This window comes from Peromyscus eremicus, chromosome 17, assembly GCF_949786415.1.
Source record: "Peromyscus eremicus chromosome 17, PerEre_H2_v1, whole genome shotgun sequence".
Classification (NCBI taxonomy): Eukaryota; Metazoa; Chordata; class Mammalia; order Rodentia; family Cricetidae; genus Peromyscus; species Peromyscus eremicus.
The window spans coordinates 9,873,983-9,892,996 of record NC_081433.1 but is presented as its reverse complement, the minus strand read 5'-3'; the positions used below and the strand labels follow the sequence as shown (position 1 = coordinate 9,892,996).

The 19,014-nt window shown below is 51.0% G+C and overlaps 1 protein-coding gene across 1 annotated transcript; it reads right to left on the bottom strand.

Moving 5' to 3' along the window:
* Positions 1–7,553: 7,553 nt before the first annotated feature.
* Positions 7,554–10,249, bottom strand: Kbtbd11 (kelch repeat and BTB domain containing 11). The gene has a single exon (XM_059244708.1). The coding sequence runs from the start codon at positions 9,461–9,463 to the stop codon at positions 7,565–7,567; it is 1,899 nt and encodes a 632-aa protein (XP_059100691.1). The 5' UTR covers positions 9,464–10,249; the 3' UTR covers positions 7,554–7,564.
* Between the last annotated feature and the right edge of the window lie 8,765 nt (positions 10,250–19,014).

The following is a 19,014-nucleotide window of genomic DNA, read 5'->3' as shown; positions in this document are numbered from 1 at the left end:
CACCCCACCCTTCCCCTCGTCTTCCCAGCTCTATGCTCCAGCCTCTCCTCAAGAGCCTGAGGTCACACACAATTAAGGCAACCTTGCATACAACTGGCTGGGAGGAAGGAGTGGTACACTCAAGTGAGGGTCCAATGATCCTCCGTTCCTCTCTTTCTAGGAGGGGATGTCGACAGTCGATATGCCCGGCTATGACGAGACGAACTTTTGCAAGCAGATCCAGCTGGTCTTAGGAAGATAGAGGCTGTTCTGATTGAAGGATAGAACTGTACACAACCTCACCAGTCAGAGACAGCCTCAGACAGTGACCTGAGAACCACCCCAGGATCACAAACCTCAACATTGTAGTCATGAATGGAAGGAAATTTGGGCTACAGAGCTCTGTCGGCCACACCTCAGACCAAGCAACAGATGTGGTCATCCCCCTGCCCATAACCACAGGTTGACAAGATACCTATTATATATCCCAGCCTGGCCTCAAACTCATGCCTCAGCCTCCCAAGTGCTAGGATTACAGACATGCACCACCACTCTTTGTCTGATTCTCTGAACATGGACATGCATTTGGATGTAAATACATTTGGACAGAAGCCATTGAACCATATGCCGGAAATGAGAGTATTATCAAGTACACAATACAATGTGATGGAGTTGGTCTCAAAGGAACATAAATTGAAAGCGTGTTCATGTAGAAACCCATATGTGACTGTTTTACTCATAATTCTAAAAACTTAGAAGCAACCAAGACACTCTTCAGGAGGTGAACAGGTAAACCGTGGCATATCCAGACAGCGAAGTAGTAGTTTTCAGCCCTAAAAAGAAAATCGCAATCCAGCAATGAAAAGACGCGGTGGGAACTTAAGACACCAGCTTTCCTTCCTTCTGGGTTGTTGGCAGCATCTTCTCCAAGCTGTGTTGCCACACTCAGTGAGCTTGTCTAGGCTTCACCTCTCAGTGTAGAGCTTACTTAGGAGCAGGCACCCCATCTAGAGAGAGGCATAAATCCTCTGGTGACGTTTGACACCACCTCACATCAAATACATAGGACAAGGAGCTGAGTGGGAGGTGGGCAGTGGCCAGGAGGAGCCTCCAGCTAGATGTCATCTGTGTGTGTGTGCGTGTACACATGCCTATGTTTAGGTGTGAATGCACACACATGCTCAAGCATGTGGAGGCCCGAGGACAACCACAACAGTGAAAACCATTGCTGTGGGTCCTCAGGCACTAACTACCTAACTCAGCTTTTTAATGCAGTGTCTCACCAGCCTGGGACTCACCAAATAAGCTAGGCTGGCTAACCACAAGGCACGAAGATCCATCTGTCTCCACCTTCCCATTTCTTGGATTACAAGCACATATTACCACACCCTGGTTTTTTAGGTTCAATCTGATGATGGAACCAGGTCTTGTGTTTGCAAGGCAACCACTGAACCATCGCCTAAATATCCAAATGTCATCTTGAACATAAGGAGCAGGAAACAGATACAGAAAGAGTGATTCGTTGTTTTTGTATCCATGTCTGATATAAGGAGCAGGACTGGAGTCCAGACAATATATTGGAGTCCAGGCTCCCCTGGAGCCTTGTTTTCAGAATTTTGTGTTTTAACATTCTGATACTCCAGACCCTGAGACAAACACATAGTGTGTGGGCATCCTCAAAGTTCCTGCAGAATCTGGACATCCCCTCCCATCACACACACACTGGAAATTTGGCTCTCCCTAAGAGCAAGAGTACTCTCCTAGGGTTCAAGGCTTACACCCCTCTCCAGCAGGAGAACATCAGTCATATGCCAGCTTTTCCCCCTACAGAGGAGGGAATAGGGAGTCCCTTCCTCCATGCTAGGCTACCCTGGGGTCTGCCCCTCCAAAGAGCATGCTTTGTGGCCCTCCAAGGATTTGGGCTTCCCTTCCCAGGGGCTGAAGGGACTGGTATCAGCTCAGGACACACCAAGACCAAGTTCTCAGGACAAAAGAGATTTATTTGCCCCAGAAGGACAAAGGGCAGGAAATAAGAGACAAAAACGAGAGATAAAGAACGAGGGAGAAAGAAAAGGGAAGAAGGGAGAGTGGGGAGGGATATTTGTCCTGAAAGGGACAAAGGGCTGCCTCTGAATAGAGAGGAGACAGACATGGCCCATAGGCACATGGCAGTTCTTAAGGTAAAAGGGGAAACCCCATGTTAGGATGAGGTGTTTAATTTCGATTGATTCGTTTAATTTTAATTGGACATGTTAATTAGGGTGGTCAAAAGGGGGCTTTTGATTGCTGGACTTCAATACTTTGATAGCTGGACCTTGGTAGGCAGCCTCAGGAGGAGGAAGTGGCCAAATAAGGGAATACACCTTGGAGGCTAGCTTCAGGAATGTCATCTAAGGGTTTTTAGCAAGGCAGAGGGAATGGGGTAGAAGGGCAAGGCCTGCCGGAGCCATGTTTGCCATGCTCAGGTTGGCCAGAGTCCCTTCAGTGGCCCCTGTCCAGGACTGGCTAAGCTCACCTGATTTAATTGCCTCCCAAGCCAATGCCAACTTCTTCCTACCCAAGTCATGTAGGCAATACCCATGCATCTGGGGGTCCCAAGCTCTTAGGAGTCATCCATGCTTCCCCAGGTCCTGTGTTCAGTTGGGTCTGCTCTGCACATCTGGTTCTCCTCAGCTCATCTGGGTCCCCTCTGTTCAGTGGGGTCCCCTCTTCTCAGCTGCTGAGCCTGTTCTGGTTTACTTTGAGTTTTCTGGGGATGGCAGGAAGCCATGTGATGTGTAGGAGGCCCCCCAGTCCCAATACACTGTGGAATCCCAGTCAAATCAGGTGGTGCTCATAGGGAGAAAGGGAATGTCAAGATATCTCCAGTTCCCCATGAACCTTCTCCAAGAGGTGTGGTTGACTGATGTGACTTATCTTGTGTTTTCTGTTTTAAGATGTTTTGGCATGCTAGAGCTTGCTGCTGGGGAGAGACACCCCTTCCCCCGAATCAGTCAGTTCCTAGGAACAGCAGCACAAGGTTTGGCTAACATGTCCCTCAGACAACACAGCCACACCCTTCTTTGACTTTCAGATGCAAAACTATGCTTCCCATGCTCTGAAATGCCCAGAGCCAGAGAATCAAAGAGGATCCCAAAGGCCAGACAGAGCCAAGGAGCTGGGGAGGAACCCCAAAGCCCAGAACCCAGAACAGTCACACCTGCCAACAATGAGCAGTCTGCTCAGCTCTGCCTGTCCCCTACAGGAGGCCTGGCTTGGCTCACTCTCACTCTGTCCTGGATCCCCAGCCACCCCACCCCACCCCACCCACCCACCCACCCACCCATGGCATGCAGTGACCACTTCTTGGTTCTGGCAGCTGTGTGAACCTCATGATTCCACACCCAGCCATCATGGCTCCATAACCCCATCCTCCAGGGCAGGACCTGGCTGTGACCTGGCTAGCTATGAGGACAAGTATAAAGATGGAGGTCATGAACGTCCTGAGGCTAACTGAGAGGGAGAGGAGACCTCAGCATCCTTCGAAGCTGGCTGCCGTGATACTAACCCTAGGTCTCTCAAGACTCATTTTTAGAATCCGGTTATGATGGGGACACACTGCAGCTGCCGTTCTGGGGCTCAGAGGGAGAAGCAAGCATAGCAAAATTCCGGGAAGCGCCGGCAGTTTCCACACGGTTTATTTCGTCTTGGCATAGGTGACAAACACAAAGAGTTTACAGTATTTATGCCTAGGATAAAACTCAAGCATTAGCACAGCAACTACATACCCAGTAACAGCTGGCCTGGCTGTCCCTTAAACAGGTGCAGATCTTGACTAAATGGCAGCATGTGCGAACTAGTTAGTAGGTACTGGTCGGAGATTTACTGAGCATGGTGGGGGGCCGGGGTGGTGGTGGCTGCAGTCTCACATTAGAATACACCTAGACTTTTTCTCCAACCCAAACCGGTCCACCAAGCCACGTGAAGCGGCTGCCGGGACCAGTTTCCTGCCAGGTTCTTCAGTGTCTCCCAGTACGGCCCTCTTCACGGATGTGGACAGAGCATGAATGGCATGGCCACTCGGATAAAGGCAGATGAAGCTAGAGAGCTGGCACAGTCCCACTTTTAGCGTGGGTCATTACTTCCCGGTGACTAAGATCACAGAAGAAACGGGGACATTAGACATGTTTGAGAATCAAAATGAGAACTGACTGTAAGTTAGAGAAGGCATCTGAACTGACAACACCAGAGAGCGCTTTGGCCCCCGTCGGCCACTAAGACACTCAGGATGGTCACGCCCTGACTCACCTTGACTTCATCAGACCCTCGGAGGCATTCAACCCTGGAGAAAGTCGGCTAACAGCTGGGGCAGGCACCACCGGGAGCACTAGAGATCACTGTGCATTGTTTTTTTGTTTTGTTTTGTTTTGTTTTGTTGTTTTTGTTTTTGTTTTCCGACATAGCAAAACCAATACAGGTAAGAAATTATAAACAGCCAGCAAAATTTCCACAATATTCATTTTCTTGGAGTAAAAGAAACTCCTGCCATCCTTTCCTTAGAAACCGAATCACCACATTCCAAGTCCACGAAGCTGCCAAGAGCCTGTGCTAGAGGTGGGGCTTGTCCCATGCCAAAGTACAAAACAGAAAGAAAACCAAGAAACATTAGCCCGTTGCCTAGGATCCCAAATGAACCCTGGCAATACAAATGTAATTACCCATCAACCAAACAAAAGGTCAATCCTTTCTGTGTGTTAATCATTTTCCTCTTGAAACAGCACTGTTCTCTAGAACACTCGGGATGTCAGTGTGCAAGGGTTAATGTCCTGAGATTGTGAAATGGGTGTCACAAACGCCTTATTTGACTCTTAACTGATAGCCCTATCTGTGCTCACACCAACCATCCTTCTAGGTGGAGTTAGATGCAGAGTGTGACCAGCATGTAGAACACGAAAGAACCTACCCTGTTTCACACACTGGAGGCACATCTCAGAGATGCCTGCTCCCCTTACTACCTAACCAAATACCTTATAGAGTTCATGTCTGTTTGTTGGGGTGGCGGTGGGGAGCACAAAGGTCAGTGTTTACTGACAGGCTCTAGAATCACCTGGAAGATGGGCCTCTAAGCATGCCTGCTGGGAGTTACCTTGATTGCATTAATTGAAGTGGAAAGAGCTGCTCACTATGGGCCACAGTTTCCTGACTGGGTCCTGGGAATGTTTACACAGAGAAAGGGAGCTGGGCAGTAATATGCATTCAACGCTGTCCCTTGACTGCAGATCAACATAACCTGCTCCCTCAAGGTCCTGCCCCAAGACTTCCACAGCATGAAGGACTGTAACCTGAACTCTGAGCCAGAATAAGCTCTCTCTCCCTTAAGTTGCTTATGTCAACATGAAATGACTCTAAGACAGATGGGTAGTAGGTCTTCCCAGTCCCAAGAACAAAATGAATGGTCGCTAAGACGTGCCAGGGCCTATAGTATGTTTTCATATGGGGTCACTATTTAAAAACAGGATATAAAATATATGTTCTCTAAAAATGGGTTGGCCACACATCTATTCATGATTAATGAACTAATTTTCCTTTCACGACTCACAAATTAATACATTTACCCTTTTGACTTCCTTGGGTTTTGTTTGTGTTCTGTGGGGCACAACAGCATGCCAGTCCTCACAGGAAGACTCCCCTGTCTGGTGTACATCTGCCCTCTCCGGGGACATGTCACTCAAGAGGCCAGATTTCAAAAGTGAACGTCAGAGGAATGACTTCTGAGGAAAAAGCTACATAACGGTATTTTGTAAGTGTGGTACCTAAGGAATGGAAAATGGGGACCGATTTCATACAAAAGTGCTAGTAACAGAAACAAAACTCCAGAGGGGAAAAGGTATATCTCTCTAAACATCGCTTCACTTTGCTCATCTGCAGGCCTTTCTCCAGGACACCTTTAAGACAGACCAATAAAACCAGGCCATAAGAAGTCTGTTTTTCTTTCCTAAGATGATTAACCAAGTTGCCAAGACATTTTCTTGGTTTATGAGTAATCACGAGCAAGCACAAAGTGACCGGAACACACAAACAGAATCTGTAAACTCCATTCCCCTGGGTCATACAGAATAACCACGTGGGTTGTTTCTAAACACACTTCACTGTGACCTTTCAGAGCAGACTCTTAAAGTCTGACCTATTTCCCAGCTAACCACTGACTTCTATGAAGATGACATGGTGTATGTGGAGCTTCCTCTATGTATGTTCTAGAAACTCTCAACGTGTAGGGACCCTGTTGTAATAAAACAAGGGGCTAGATGTGGAATCTGAACCAGTTATTTGGGAGCATGCATTTTGTCCCTAACATCTTAATAAACAGGAAGCCTTGTCCGTATATACTCAAAATATCCGACATCCTAACACACGAGAGAAAAACAAAATGATTTGGTTTTGGTCCTTGCAACCTTCTCTGAGTACGAGTCTCCTTTCAACTCTATGAAGGTATTTTGGAAATTAGATAAATGTCACTTACTTGCTAAACTACATGCAAAACACATGTATTTCTCCTTGTCCTACTCCTTAGCACATCACTCTCCTACACTTTCTTGGGAGATGGTTGTCAGTTCATCCCCCTCATCAAAACCACAGAAGACATGTTCAAAACATAACCAAGCAGAGAGCTCAAACCGTGCAACCACCAACACATGACTTTAACTTGTTTTAGTGGGGAAAGCTTGCCCTAGTTCATTCTAAAATGGGGAAGTAGGGGGGCATGCAGAGCCTGCCGCCCTGGGGTCCCTTCAGTAAGAAGACTCCCTTGCTGGCCATGCTTTCCCGTTCAGCATGCTGCCGGATAGCATGTCCTCACCAAAGACTTCAAATCTAAGCGAAGATAAACGACCACTCTCACTAATAACATCCTCTCCACAGTTGCCTCAAAGCACGCCTCCGCTCCAAAACACAGGCCTGGTTGTGTGTCTGTGGTTGGACGCAGTATGTTTGGGACTAGAAACCATGCTGGTCAACAAAGATTCACCTTCAGTACTTGACACACTACTCTTTTTCAAGTTATGCCTCACACAGTGAACTTTGCAGGTTGTGTAGATCTTAGAAGTTATGGTTTTAAACCTCAGTGTGGGAATCGACCTTCCCCCTGCTGCAGTTGCATTGATGCCTGGCCTACTCTAGGAACCCGGTCAGGCTTGAGAACCTTGCAGTCACCCGTAAGGAAGGGACTGGGCAGGCTCCTCATCACACCTTATGTCCACCCTTGCATCTGGCTTCATCCGTGGCCTCTACCCTTAGGCATCGGTTTATCTGCATCTTCCCGAACTTTATCAACCCCACTAACCAAGTGAAGCAACAGGAGAATCCAGCGCTGCAAAGCGGGGCTTAAAACAGCATTGCAAAAAAGTCTTCAGAACCAGCCAAGCTTCTACTCGCAAAGCGGTGGCATGATGCACTGTGGCCAGCAGCCTGCCCTATCGATAGCTCCCTCTTTTCCTGAGCCCTCTTTGCCCACCCTCCCCACTGGAGGGGCCCTAGCCCACTTGCACAGACACACACACACACACACCCCCCAGCTGCTGGACGGTGGAGTTGCCCAGCTGATCCTGTCCTAGGCGGCACCCTGCTCCCCGCGGTCCGGTTTCTCAGGCAGGTTGAGCACAAATGGAAACAGTACGCCCCGGACATCCAGAGGGGATCCTAGGGGTTCGGGCTCAAAGCTGCCACCTGGTCCCATTTCGCCGCCAGCCTCAGTGTCCTTAGAAGGCACGTAGCGCCAGGTCCCCGCGCGACTCACACAGTAGATGGTACCGTCCAGGGCAACGCAGCGGAAGGGCTGCAGGCCCGATGGCGCGCCCGGGGGCCGCAGGTGCACAGCACACTGGCTCCATTGCTTGGCCAGGCAATGGTAGCGGAAGACGCTGACCCCGCCACCTGGACCCACCGCAGCCTGAGCGTCACCACGGCTCCCGCACAGGTCAAAGCGATAAAGGAAGCCGTCCAGGGCCACCATGTCAGCAGAGCGCTCTCGGCTGCTGCTGCATGGGCACTCCTGCCATTCATCGCGCCGGGGGTCGTACTTGAGCAGGCGGTAGAACAGCGAGCCCCCGGACACGTAGATCTCGCCGTTGCAGGTTGCAGCCTCGTGGGCCACTGCGAAGGCGCCCCGGGGCAGAGGGGCTACCGCGGTCCAGCGGTCCGCTCGCGGGTCATAACGCTCCACGCTGAGCAGGCACTCGCCGCCCACGGCGTACAGGTGGCCGTCCAGGGCCAGCAGCTGCACTTGCGAGCGCGCCTGGCGCAGTGGCCGCACCGTACTCCAGCAGTCGGTGGCCGGGTTGTAGCAAAACACTTGGTCCGACGGGCGCGCGCGGCCATCGGGACCCGCGGGAGCCACACCGCCCGCCACGAAGAGGTAGTTGAAGAGCACGCAGAGGCCGCAACCGCGCGCTGGTGCGCCCTCGGGCAGCCGCGTCAGCTCGCGCCACTCCCCGGCCTCCGCCTGGTAGCAATAAACGGCCGCGTCCCCGCGCGACTCCGCGTCCCCAGACGGGCTCTGCGGACGGCTGCCCGCGCGCTCCCCGGTTGGTCCGAGCGCGGCGGCCAGCAGGCTGGCGCGGCCCGAACCCAGGCGGCGCCGCAGCAGCAGATCGCGCTCGGCACCAGACAGGCGGCCGAAGACGGCGGGCTCGCGCAGCACCTCCAGGTAGTGGTCGCTCATGAAGCGGTAGGCGGCGTCGCGCAGCTCGCTCAGCCGCTGCCGCTTGCCTGCGCTCAGCACCTCGTAGCAATTGTCCAGGCTCAGTTGCGGCGCCATGGCATCGGTGGCGCGCTGCGCAGCGCCGGGCAGCTGGAGGCGGCGCGCGCCGGCCACCACCTCGGCCACGTTGTCGGGCCGCACGCCCGCCATGCACCCGCTGTACGCGTCAGCCAGCAGCAGCCGCAGGGCCGTGAAGCTCACGCCTTGCACCCGCAGCACGTCCCGTGACGCGCGCGCGCGGAAGTAGTCGCTGCGCGCCGCCAGCACCGCCTTATGAGCCCGCAGCCGGCGACCCGCCACCTCGATGACCAGGTCGGGTTCTCCGTGCGCGGGCCCGACCCCGGGCGGCACCGGCACGGGCTCCCCGAGCTCGTCTAGAGACTCCGCAGGACGCGCGTCCTCGTGCCGGGAAGGGGGCTCCTCCGGCGACGCGGGCTCTTCCGGGCGCGCGCACCCTTCCGGGGACTCCGGGGACGCGGCGCTGCTGACTTCCCACTGCGTCTCCACCACGCGCAAGTCGCTGCGATGAGGAGGAGGAGGAGAGGCCTCGGCGCCCTCAGCGGCAGAGGCGCGAGACTGCGGTGGGGAGTCGTCCCCGGAGCTGAAACACAGCGAGGTGCTGAGACTGCAGGGTGTCTGCGCCGGGGACGCAGCGCCCTCCTCCTCGGCTGGCAGCGGCAGGCTGTCCTCTTTCGGAGTCCCGGGCTCAGTCCCCGGGTAGAGGACGAAAGACGCCACAGAGTTCTCCATGAGTGGGTTGTGTTGTGTGCAGTCTCTACCAGCTCAGGCGTCACACATGCCTGGTGGAGGCTGAACGGTCGTTGCCCTGGGGTCTTTGGCAGCACACCCTTTCCTTGGCACCAGATCAGATTTCACATATGTCCACCCCCCTACCCCCCTGTTCACGCCACTCCCACCTTGCCCTTCCCACTCTCCTCTCCTGCGAGGAGGACGCGCCCAACTCCCACTGAACTTTTGAACCGCGGGATCCTCCACTCTGGCTATATCCGTTGGGTTGGAGGTGAACCAACCAGCTTGGTGCCAGAGAAGTTTTGCTGCAGTTTGCACGTCCGACAGCCCTGAGCTGGGGCTCTCTTGTACGGCTCCTCTGGAGAACTGGGGTTAAATGAGTCTGGTCCACCAAGGCATGCCCTTCATTTGACTCTGTGCGAACCCACTGTGTCACCTTGCCTCACAACGCTGTGGCCCCAGGACCAGCAAATCCTCTCTTAAGGGGCTGTGACCACATTGAAATCCTTGGCTTCAGCTCCGTTTGAGCCTCCAGCTGTGCAGCCCAGAGTTCAGCTAAGGTGTGTCTCTCCGAGTCCTGTGTGGCAGCTCTGCACCCACGCTGTCCACTTAGGGAACCACTCCACCTATGGGTGGGTGTCTGGAACGGCAGTTCCTGTGTATCCCAGGCCTTCTTCATCTGCCGTCTGGAGCCTGCCTCCGCTGCTTCCTTTGTGGGGTGTCAGGGGCCCACATCACTCTCCATATTCTTGCTCCTGTCCACAGAAGGAAAGCGGGAAGATTTGAGTTTCATTGTTGAGTGAAATGGTTTTACCCCAGACCCTCCATCAGTAGCAGTTAGTAGTCTCTGTCTGGTGGCCAAACGTCTGATTAGCACTGGAGTTTGGTGGAGAGGAAATACATAATTACTCAGCCCCCACCCTCCCACCCCTCCACCCCCGGCACAAGACTAAGAGCCCAGTTCAGGCAACAGGTGTCACCAAAAGAGGCTCTGACCACGGTAAAGTAAACCCAACACGTGGCTAGTTCCATTAAGTTGGACATCGCCAGCCATCAACGTCAAGTTTAAACCCAGTAGAAGTACCTTCAGAAGCAAGACCGTGTGTCGAGGAAGCTCAGTGTGGCTACGAAACCTCGTTAACTTTATTAATGTGTTGGCAGTCTCCCTTGGCTTTTCTGCACGACAATCTTACTCAATTACAACAAATATGTATCAAATAAATGAAATCGTCCTCAGTCAAGGATCCGATCCTGGGGCTCCACCTGCCACCTGTGGTCATGATTGGAATCGGGTCTCTTCTTCAGAGAGGCCATTGCCAAATAGCGTGAAGCGGGTAAAGGAGAAAGCAAGGCAAAGCTGCAGAGGTGTGGGAGGGGGTCAGGACCCTGCAGAAATCTAGGCAGAGTTCTCCTGCACTGGCAGCCACTGGTGGAGGACTCCCTGCATTGCTGGAGGGGACTTGAGGGGCAGGACAGTGTGGCCCAGTAGTCTTCTAGCCTTCGGAAGAATAGGAATGAGAAAAGTGGAGATAGCTCAAGAGCTGGCACTAATGTAGAGAACGCACTTGCCTCCCCAAGGCAAGAAGAAACATTCAGGTACTTTCCTTGCACATCCCGTGACCTGCTCCACACACACACTATTATGTAAGTGCTGTTAGAGCTTGAATGGGAACTGTCCCTCACAGGCTTATGTTTGAGTGCATGGTTCCCAGCTGCTGTTGGGAGGGGTGCTGTTGGAGCGGGCTGTGGATGCCTGAAGTAACAAGCATACCCAACCTTTTGACATTGCAACAGGATGTTGTCATCGACAGCGTTCCTGCCCGGAGACCTGTGCAGTCAATTTAACCGCCCCCAAAACCAATCCCCTCATGTTTTAAGTTATAAATTTGATTTTGGGCCACATTCATTGCTGTCCTAGATACATGTGTGTTTAGGAGCTGTGGCTTGAGGGTTCTAGACCATATCTCTTTCCCAACTACTTCCCTGCTTTCTGATCTGCTAAGACATAACAAACCCTGGGCAGGCTCTCACCATCACAGACGAAGCCCCGGCTGTCATACCTACCCCACGGTAGTGGACTATAAACCTTTAAGTAGTAAGCCCCCAAATCCTTCACCTCTCAAGTTGTTGGTCAGGTGTTTTGTCATGGGGATGAAGAGAATAACACAGAAGTATGTAGTGTGCAGCACTCCCGCCCACACCGGCTCTCGAAGCCTCTTCGCCACGGACGAGTTTATTATGGAACTTGGAGACATTCAGTTCCCTCCGTGCGAGAACTGTTTCATTTGGCACGTTCACTCGGCCCATGGCACTGCAGGAAGATCCTCAGGAGAGGTGATGCTAGGGAAGTCTGGGGACCTGAAGCCTTACCCACCAGGCACATGGGTCAGGAGACTCCAAGGAGGATGGGTACAGGGCATGACGTCCGCTGGTTGACCTATGACCACCCCCAACGAAGCCTCCATCCAGCTCTCCATCAGTCCAGGCATCAGAAGGACTTGTTGGCCCACAGCAATGAGGACATGAAGATGACTGCAAAAACCAGAGGGATGGACAGGTACCCCAGCACCCCACGGGCTGTAGAGCTTTTCCTCCGGGCTTAGCCACTGAAGGAAAGTGAAGTCAGAAGCAGGACATGCTTCGAGTCTCATGTGGAAATGTCTGGAAACCTTGCTGTATGAGACAGAAACAGAGTCGGCCCATTCTTCACACTGCCTCCGTGAGGGACAGGTGACTGTCACTTTTAGAATATCTTCTGACTTGGGAAGTGGTCTCAGAACTACCTGGTTCCCTCGTTTCACAGCCTGAGAGAAGAACCAAGCAACAGAAGTCTCTAAAAGGGCAGCTTGGGATTGGCCATTTAAAGGTCCTAAATCCTGAAAGAATACACAGTAAGTGAGCATTTTACTGTGCCCATAACTAACAGAGTCTCCACGCTGAAAGCTATGCTAAGGCAGTGGTGTGGTCTGGCCCACACCTGTCAGGGCTGTCTCTGTCAGGAGACCTGGGATGGAGCTGCCTCAAGCTCCTAGTCATTCAGGAAAAGGAAACTCGGCTACCTCCAAAAGCATGCTTGCTGTGTTCTTAAGCCTATATCGCTCTTACTCCTGACATACATGACCCCCACATGACTTTTGGAAGCATATTTCCAGTTAATCGTGTCCCATTGAATTCCTCAATGTCCCATGCTACCCTCAGCACAGACTGCAGGATGAGTTGGCTGAGTCCTGTGGTCTGAGCATGGCATGTAGCACACAGCTCATGTAGCCCTCACTCTGCTCCCTCCTCCAGCAAGAGCTCTGCTGCCACCCTGTGATAGCCAGTAGCACACCCCCCACCCTGCAGTAAAACCTGTCAACCACACCTCTGTGAAGCTGGTGCTGAACAGGTTCTAAGCAATCTGACAATCATGCTGTCCCACATTAAAGCCAGGGTCACACTTCAGAAATCTGGTTACCCGAACTGGGAGCTCAGGCTGGCTGCACAGCTCCCCAGCTCAAAAAAAAAAAGAGATGGAGGTATCCAACTTCCCCATATGGGCAAGACAGAGGGGTCCTTTGCCTTTTGGAGGTGGCGTTAAAGGAGACTGGGTCTTATCACCCATTACAGCAGCTTAACCTGAAAACAGCGCAGTCCGCCCATTTCCACACACAAGCCCTCACTAACAAGATGGAATGGATTCCTGGACAGCCTACCGGTGGGAATGAATGCCTGAGCTTTCTGACTCTGGTGTGAACACACTTCCCTCCTGCGCACGTTTGTGTACAGCAGTCTTCAGCGAGGCAGTGTTAGTTGTACAATTAAAACAGCCACGTTCGTATTAGAGGATTGACTGTGAACCATACCAGCTTTAAGAAGTTACCACCGAAGTTTAAGCAAATAGACTACAGAGAGGCTCCAACAGCTGTGGTTCTGCTAAGACCATTCTCATGGAATTCCAAACCAAACGGAGGTTTGCAAATGGAAATTTCCCTGCTTTGTGGTCAGCTCTAGGGCGAGAATTCCTCGGAGGCTCCTGCAGAGTGCTGTCACCGTTCTGGTGCAGTCGTTGAGGCCCTCACTGCCTGCTCCTGACCTTAGGACAAGACTCTCCTCAGGGAGGCTGTTTGTCCAGAATACTGCTGGGAAGGAGTGTGCCGGGGCAGAGGAGGGGAATGAGAGGCAAAGTCTAGTCAGGAAATCATGCACCACGGCAAGCTTTTAAATACAATTTACATAGCATTTCCAATGTAAGAATATGACATTTTAGACCTTAAAAGTATCTAAACAATATTAAGTTTCTGTTTACCATTTATATGAATAAAAAATGTAAGGTTGTATGTGGCTTCCCACTGTGGACACTGGGATCAGACTTGGATGTATTGACAGAAAAGGGTTGAAATTAAATGTTTGTCCACTCAAAGCATCCAAGGGTCAGATGACTCAAGCTGTGCCCCTGACTTCCGTGAGGACATATGCCCAGACACAAATGGAATATTATGAAATCATAAGTGTCTGCCCCTCCTGGTGACTCAAGTGAAATTAGAGACTTGGAGAAGTAGAAAGCATGAACACCACAATCACCAAGACCTGGAAAAAAAGGTATACAAACTGTAAGTCTATCTTACATTTATAGCTATAACATCCAATTCCTAGCACTGCCTGAATCAGCCTGATTATGGAATCTTCTGTGAGTCCGAAGTCCAAATCGAACAATTCACCAGCGACAGGTTTTAGTGTCAGAAACAGAAAACCAGCGAGACCAGTGAATCTGCAGCTTTCTCAACCATCCACTTAGGTTCTGACTGATCCTCCAGAACTGGAAAATACTTACAAGTAGTCATTAAGGGAGATACACGGAGCACCTTCCATGTACTGGGTACACAGAGCTGGGTACCTGGATGAGGCAAGACATCAGTTAATCCTCACCCTCTGGAGCTGTATCAGGAGACAAACTAAGCTAGCACATCTTCAAATGGAATCATATGTCAGCTAAGAGTGGACACAAGACCTAGTACTGTGGTGATATTGTGTTCCCGAAAATATTGTGCACCCTAATAAACTTATCTGGGGTCAGAGAGCAGAACAGCCACTAGATACAGAGGCCAGAAAATGGTGGCACTCACACCTTTAATCCTAGCATTCCAGAAGCAGAGATCCACCTGGATCTCTGTGAGTTTAAAGCTACACTGGAAACAGCCAGGCATGGCGACACAAGCCTTTAATCCCAGGAAGTAATGGCAGAAAGCAGAAAGGTATATAAGGTGTGAGGACCAGGAACTAGAGCTGGTTACGCTTTCAGGCTTTCAAGAAGCAGTTCAGTTGAGATCCATTTGGATGAGGACACAGATGCTTCCAGTCTGAGGAAACAGGATCAGCTGAGGAATTGGCGAGGTGAGGAAGCTGTGGCATGTTCTGCTTCTCTGATCTTCCAGCATTCACCCCAATACCTGGCTCATTTTATTAATAAGACCTTTTAAGATTCGTGCTACATAGTACGTCATAATAGGATCTAACTTCCAGGCCAAGTGATGCTCCCTGAGAATATGAAATGTCTACTGCAGCTAGCGGGAGACTCGAAGGGTAAGGCCTGTGGGAGTGAGTCTGTGGAACTGACTTCCACAGGAGAGTGGCCAATGGACTGTAAGAAACCTCAGGAGCCAGTGGGGCAGCAAGATCTTGGGTGGCCACAGAGTTTTGTCACCTTGGTCACAAAGGGGACTATGAGTGGCTTTTAAAGATTTAAACTAAGCAGTGATGTGCAGGTGGAACCTGACTATTCTGTCCTTTCAGATATGAACAAAAGATAAAAGATTTTGATTCTTAACTTACAGTACTGCTAACTTTACCTTAAAATCAATGAGCTAAAATCTGCACGGGCCAATCCAAGTGAATCCCACAAACAAGATTCCAACTTTATGAAGATTTAGCAGATGTTTCCCTATAATGCCATTGATAGGCTTTTAAAAATATAAACATGCTGCCTGTCTTTTATAAAGTGGAAAACACAGGAAGGGAGGTGAGTCGGGTCTTTGTGCAGCATGTACTTGTGAAGTACGAGGGCATTTCCTCCTGCTCTCCGCTGCTGGGCTTCTCAGGATGAGTGAACATCAAAGGCCCAGCAACAACACGTTCAATCTCAGGAACGAACGGGAGGGGCCTCCTTTTTGTTTCTTTGATATTTTGCGTTTGTTCAAAGTCTTTTCGTTCATAATTTGTTATTCTGAATGCTCCAGTGGCAGGCTTTTCAGTGAAGTGAGCCGGCCTACACTAAACACAGGGTGCAAAATCCCAGACAAAATAAGATTGACACCAGGCAGCGGGGCATGACAGGTAAGTGACTTGGGCGGTTACTCACGTTCTGTGCAAATGAAACAGAGGAAATCAAAATGAACACTCACAGGGGGTAAGTTCTAAAGTTCTAGGCTCTTGGGTTTATTAAGCTAAAGCTTGGACAAGATCACACAGTGGCAGCAGGGTCAGGGTTGCCCACGCACCAGAAGGTCCCACCTGCATCTTCTAGTCAGCACAGGAGATGACAAGGCCCGGACAAACTTAAACCCTGCAGGAGCCCCCAGCCAGCCTCCAGCTTCCACGCTCTCCTCACCCACTGTGCCTGCATCATGAAAAACTGTCTGCTCTGTTCTCAAACAGAGGATATTATTGAACTGGAACTTCCTGCTCAGCCTCAATGGCAGGTGTTAACTGCTTCAGGTCCAGAGAGAAAATGGGATTCTTTTCATCACAGTGGTAGTGTCCAAACTTCCTGTTTGGATGTCAGGAAGAGGAGGCTGGGAACCGATGATGCTGAGAACAGGAAGACTGGGGTGGGGCCCCCTAGGCTGGTCACGTGACTGTCTCCACTAACTAGGTTAACTGGACGTGCAGCAGGGCAGAGATGATCAGGGTTATTTTCACTGACAGTCAAACCACTGCTGTGGAAGTGGGCATCAGAACCCGTGGTCTGATGGTTAAGAGCAAGAAGACCACTTCCTGTCCCGAGGTTCCGAGAGGTGGAGACACCTGTGGATGCAAAATCTGCCTACAACTAGGCCCTGAAGTGAGCTTGGAACCATGAATTCCAGACATTTTCACCACCATCACCGACTTCTCAATGGTTGCCAACACACTCATCTTTATTTCATGTTTCCCAACACGCAGGTTTGAAGGTAGCCTCTGTAGAACATTCAGGATGAAAGGACCTCAAAGTCGGCACAAGACACCCCAAGACCAAGTTCTCAGCACAAAGATTTAGTTGCCCCAGAGGGACAGAGGGCAGGGAATAAGAGACAGAGACAGGTGAGAGAGGACGAGAGAAAAGGAAAAAGGAATAAGAGAATGGGGGGGAGAGACATCTGCCCTGGAGAGACAAGGACCGCTACTACAGAGGAGACAGACGTGGCCCCTAGGGAACATCTATAGGCGGTTTATGAAGGAAAAGGGGGAAACCCCGTGTTACGATGAGGTGTTTAATTTTGATTGGACATGTTAATGAGGGTGGTCAAAAGGGGGCTTTTGATTGCTGGACTTTAATACTTTGATAGCTGGACCTTGGTAGTCAGCCTCAGGAGGAGGAAGTGGCCAAATAAGGGGACAGACCGTGGGGGCCAGCTTTAGGAACGGAATCTAAAGGCTTATGAAGGTAGAGGGAATGGCAGGGAAGGGGAAGGCAAAAGCTGTCCGTGCCACGTGCTGCCGTGCTCGGGCCTGCTAGAGTCTTTCACGGGGACTCCCGCGTGGGCCAGTACTTGGCAAGACTTCCTGGCCACCCCGAAGAGGCTGCAGCATCTTGTGTGACTGGTGTGGCCTCTCCCCACACTCTAGTGCTGAAATCCTCTGGGAGCAGGAAACGTTCCAAGTGTCCTGACGAGGGTCAAGTGCAAGGGAAGGAGTGGCAGGAATCCAGCCTCAGCATGGGTTCCAAGGGGACTGTGAAATTAGGATTATCTCCCTTTGGGGCCAAAGGTCACATGGATGGTCCAATACCCTTCCAGCTTCTGTGGGTAGCCTTCCTATAGACATCAGCACCTTCCCTCTAAGGGGGTCTCGGGAGAGTGGACCAGCCACTTAGGCTGGCCTTTGCAACAGGAGTCTTACAAAGGTACTTTTCATTTTATACAGGAGCTTTCCTCAGTCCTGAGAGCATATTCTAGACACTCCTAAGAATTCTTTATCATTCTTTATCAGTTATTTATTCACTCTTTATCAGTTAGCAGCAGAGAAGGCAGGAAGACAGACACCACATTGAAAGGAGCAGGCTAAGTCTTAAGAGGCCAGAGTTCCAGGTGTCCCTCTCCTTGGAGAGGGGAGGACACAGAAATTAACCAAGGCAAGCAGTGGTCTCAGGCAGGTTCCTGCTAGCTCTGGGCACCCACAGCCTCCAAGCCAAACAGACCCCACCATGCCAGCTACATGCTCCGTCAACCTTCCAAACAAAGGACACCTGGCTCTAAGAACAAGAGAGTTTGGCAACTTAACACTGCCTGTCTGATAAACTGATCTCTGCTCTATTATTGTTGTTGCTATCTATGCTGGCTAGTTGTATGTCAGCTTGACACATGTTACAGTGATCTGGGAGGAGGGAGTCTCACCTGAGACTATGCCTCCACAGATGAGAGTGTACAACAAACCTCTACAGCATTTTCTTAATTAATAATTGGTGGGAGGGGCCCAGCCCATTGTGGTTAGTCCCAGCCCTGGGCTGGTGGTCCTAGATTCTATAAGGAAGCAGACTGAGCAAGCCATGGGAAGTAAGTCAGTAAACAGCACCCCTTCATGGCCTCTGTCTCAGCTCCTGCCTCCAGGTTCCTGCCCTGCTTGAGTTCCTGTCCTGACTTCCTTCAGTGATGAACGGTGATATGGAAGTGTGAGCCAAATAAACCCTTTCCTCCCCAAGTTGCTTTGGGTCATGGTGCTTCGCCACAGCAACAGTGACTCCAATTAAGACTCTAACATCCTAATTACTATCGGTGCATGTGCTCCGGCAGCACAGAGCGCCTTTGTCTGGCCATCAAGGTTCTGATTTAGCTTGTTTCATTGGACACAAGCACAAACCACCCTCAATCCCTCAGGCTCCTTTCACACAGTAGATCTCTCTGCCACCTCACTTCGGCAGTTTAACATTAGACGTGAAGCCTGCCTCTCACAGGCAACATCAGTTGACTCTTCTCTGGGAAATCACTGCAATGTGCTTTTTGGGGAATTGAACCCATGTTACCCCTGAGGTAGGTACTGGCAGGTAAGGCTCACTCCTGCCTTTCCTCCAGTCTTTTGTTTGTTTTGTGGACCTGGTTGCTTTATCCTTCTCTGTTAGACTCTTATATTAGCAAGTCTACTGCAGGTGTCTGCTCTGTGTTTCCTGTGATGATACCTCACTGAGCACCGCCCCCCCCCCTCCACACCAGAAAACAGTCAAGGAAGAGAACCATGGGGCTCTGTGGTTCCTTTTCGGCAGAGCGCAGCACCTTTGGGAACTGTCAGCATTTTATTCACAGCAGCCTTGTGGAAGTCTGAGTAAAGGAAACACTTTGTACGGATCGGGTGTGCAGATGCAGCCTCTGTCCAGCAGCCTG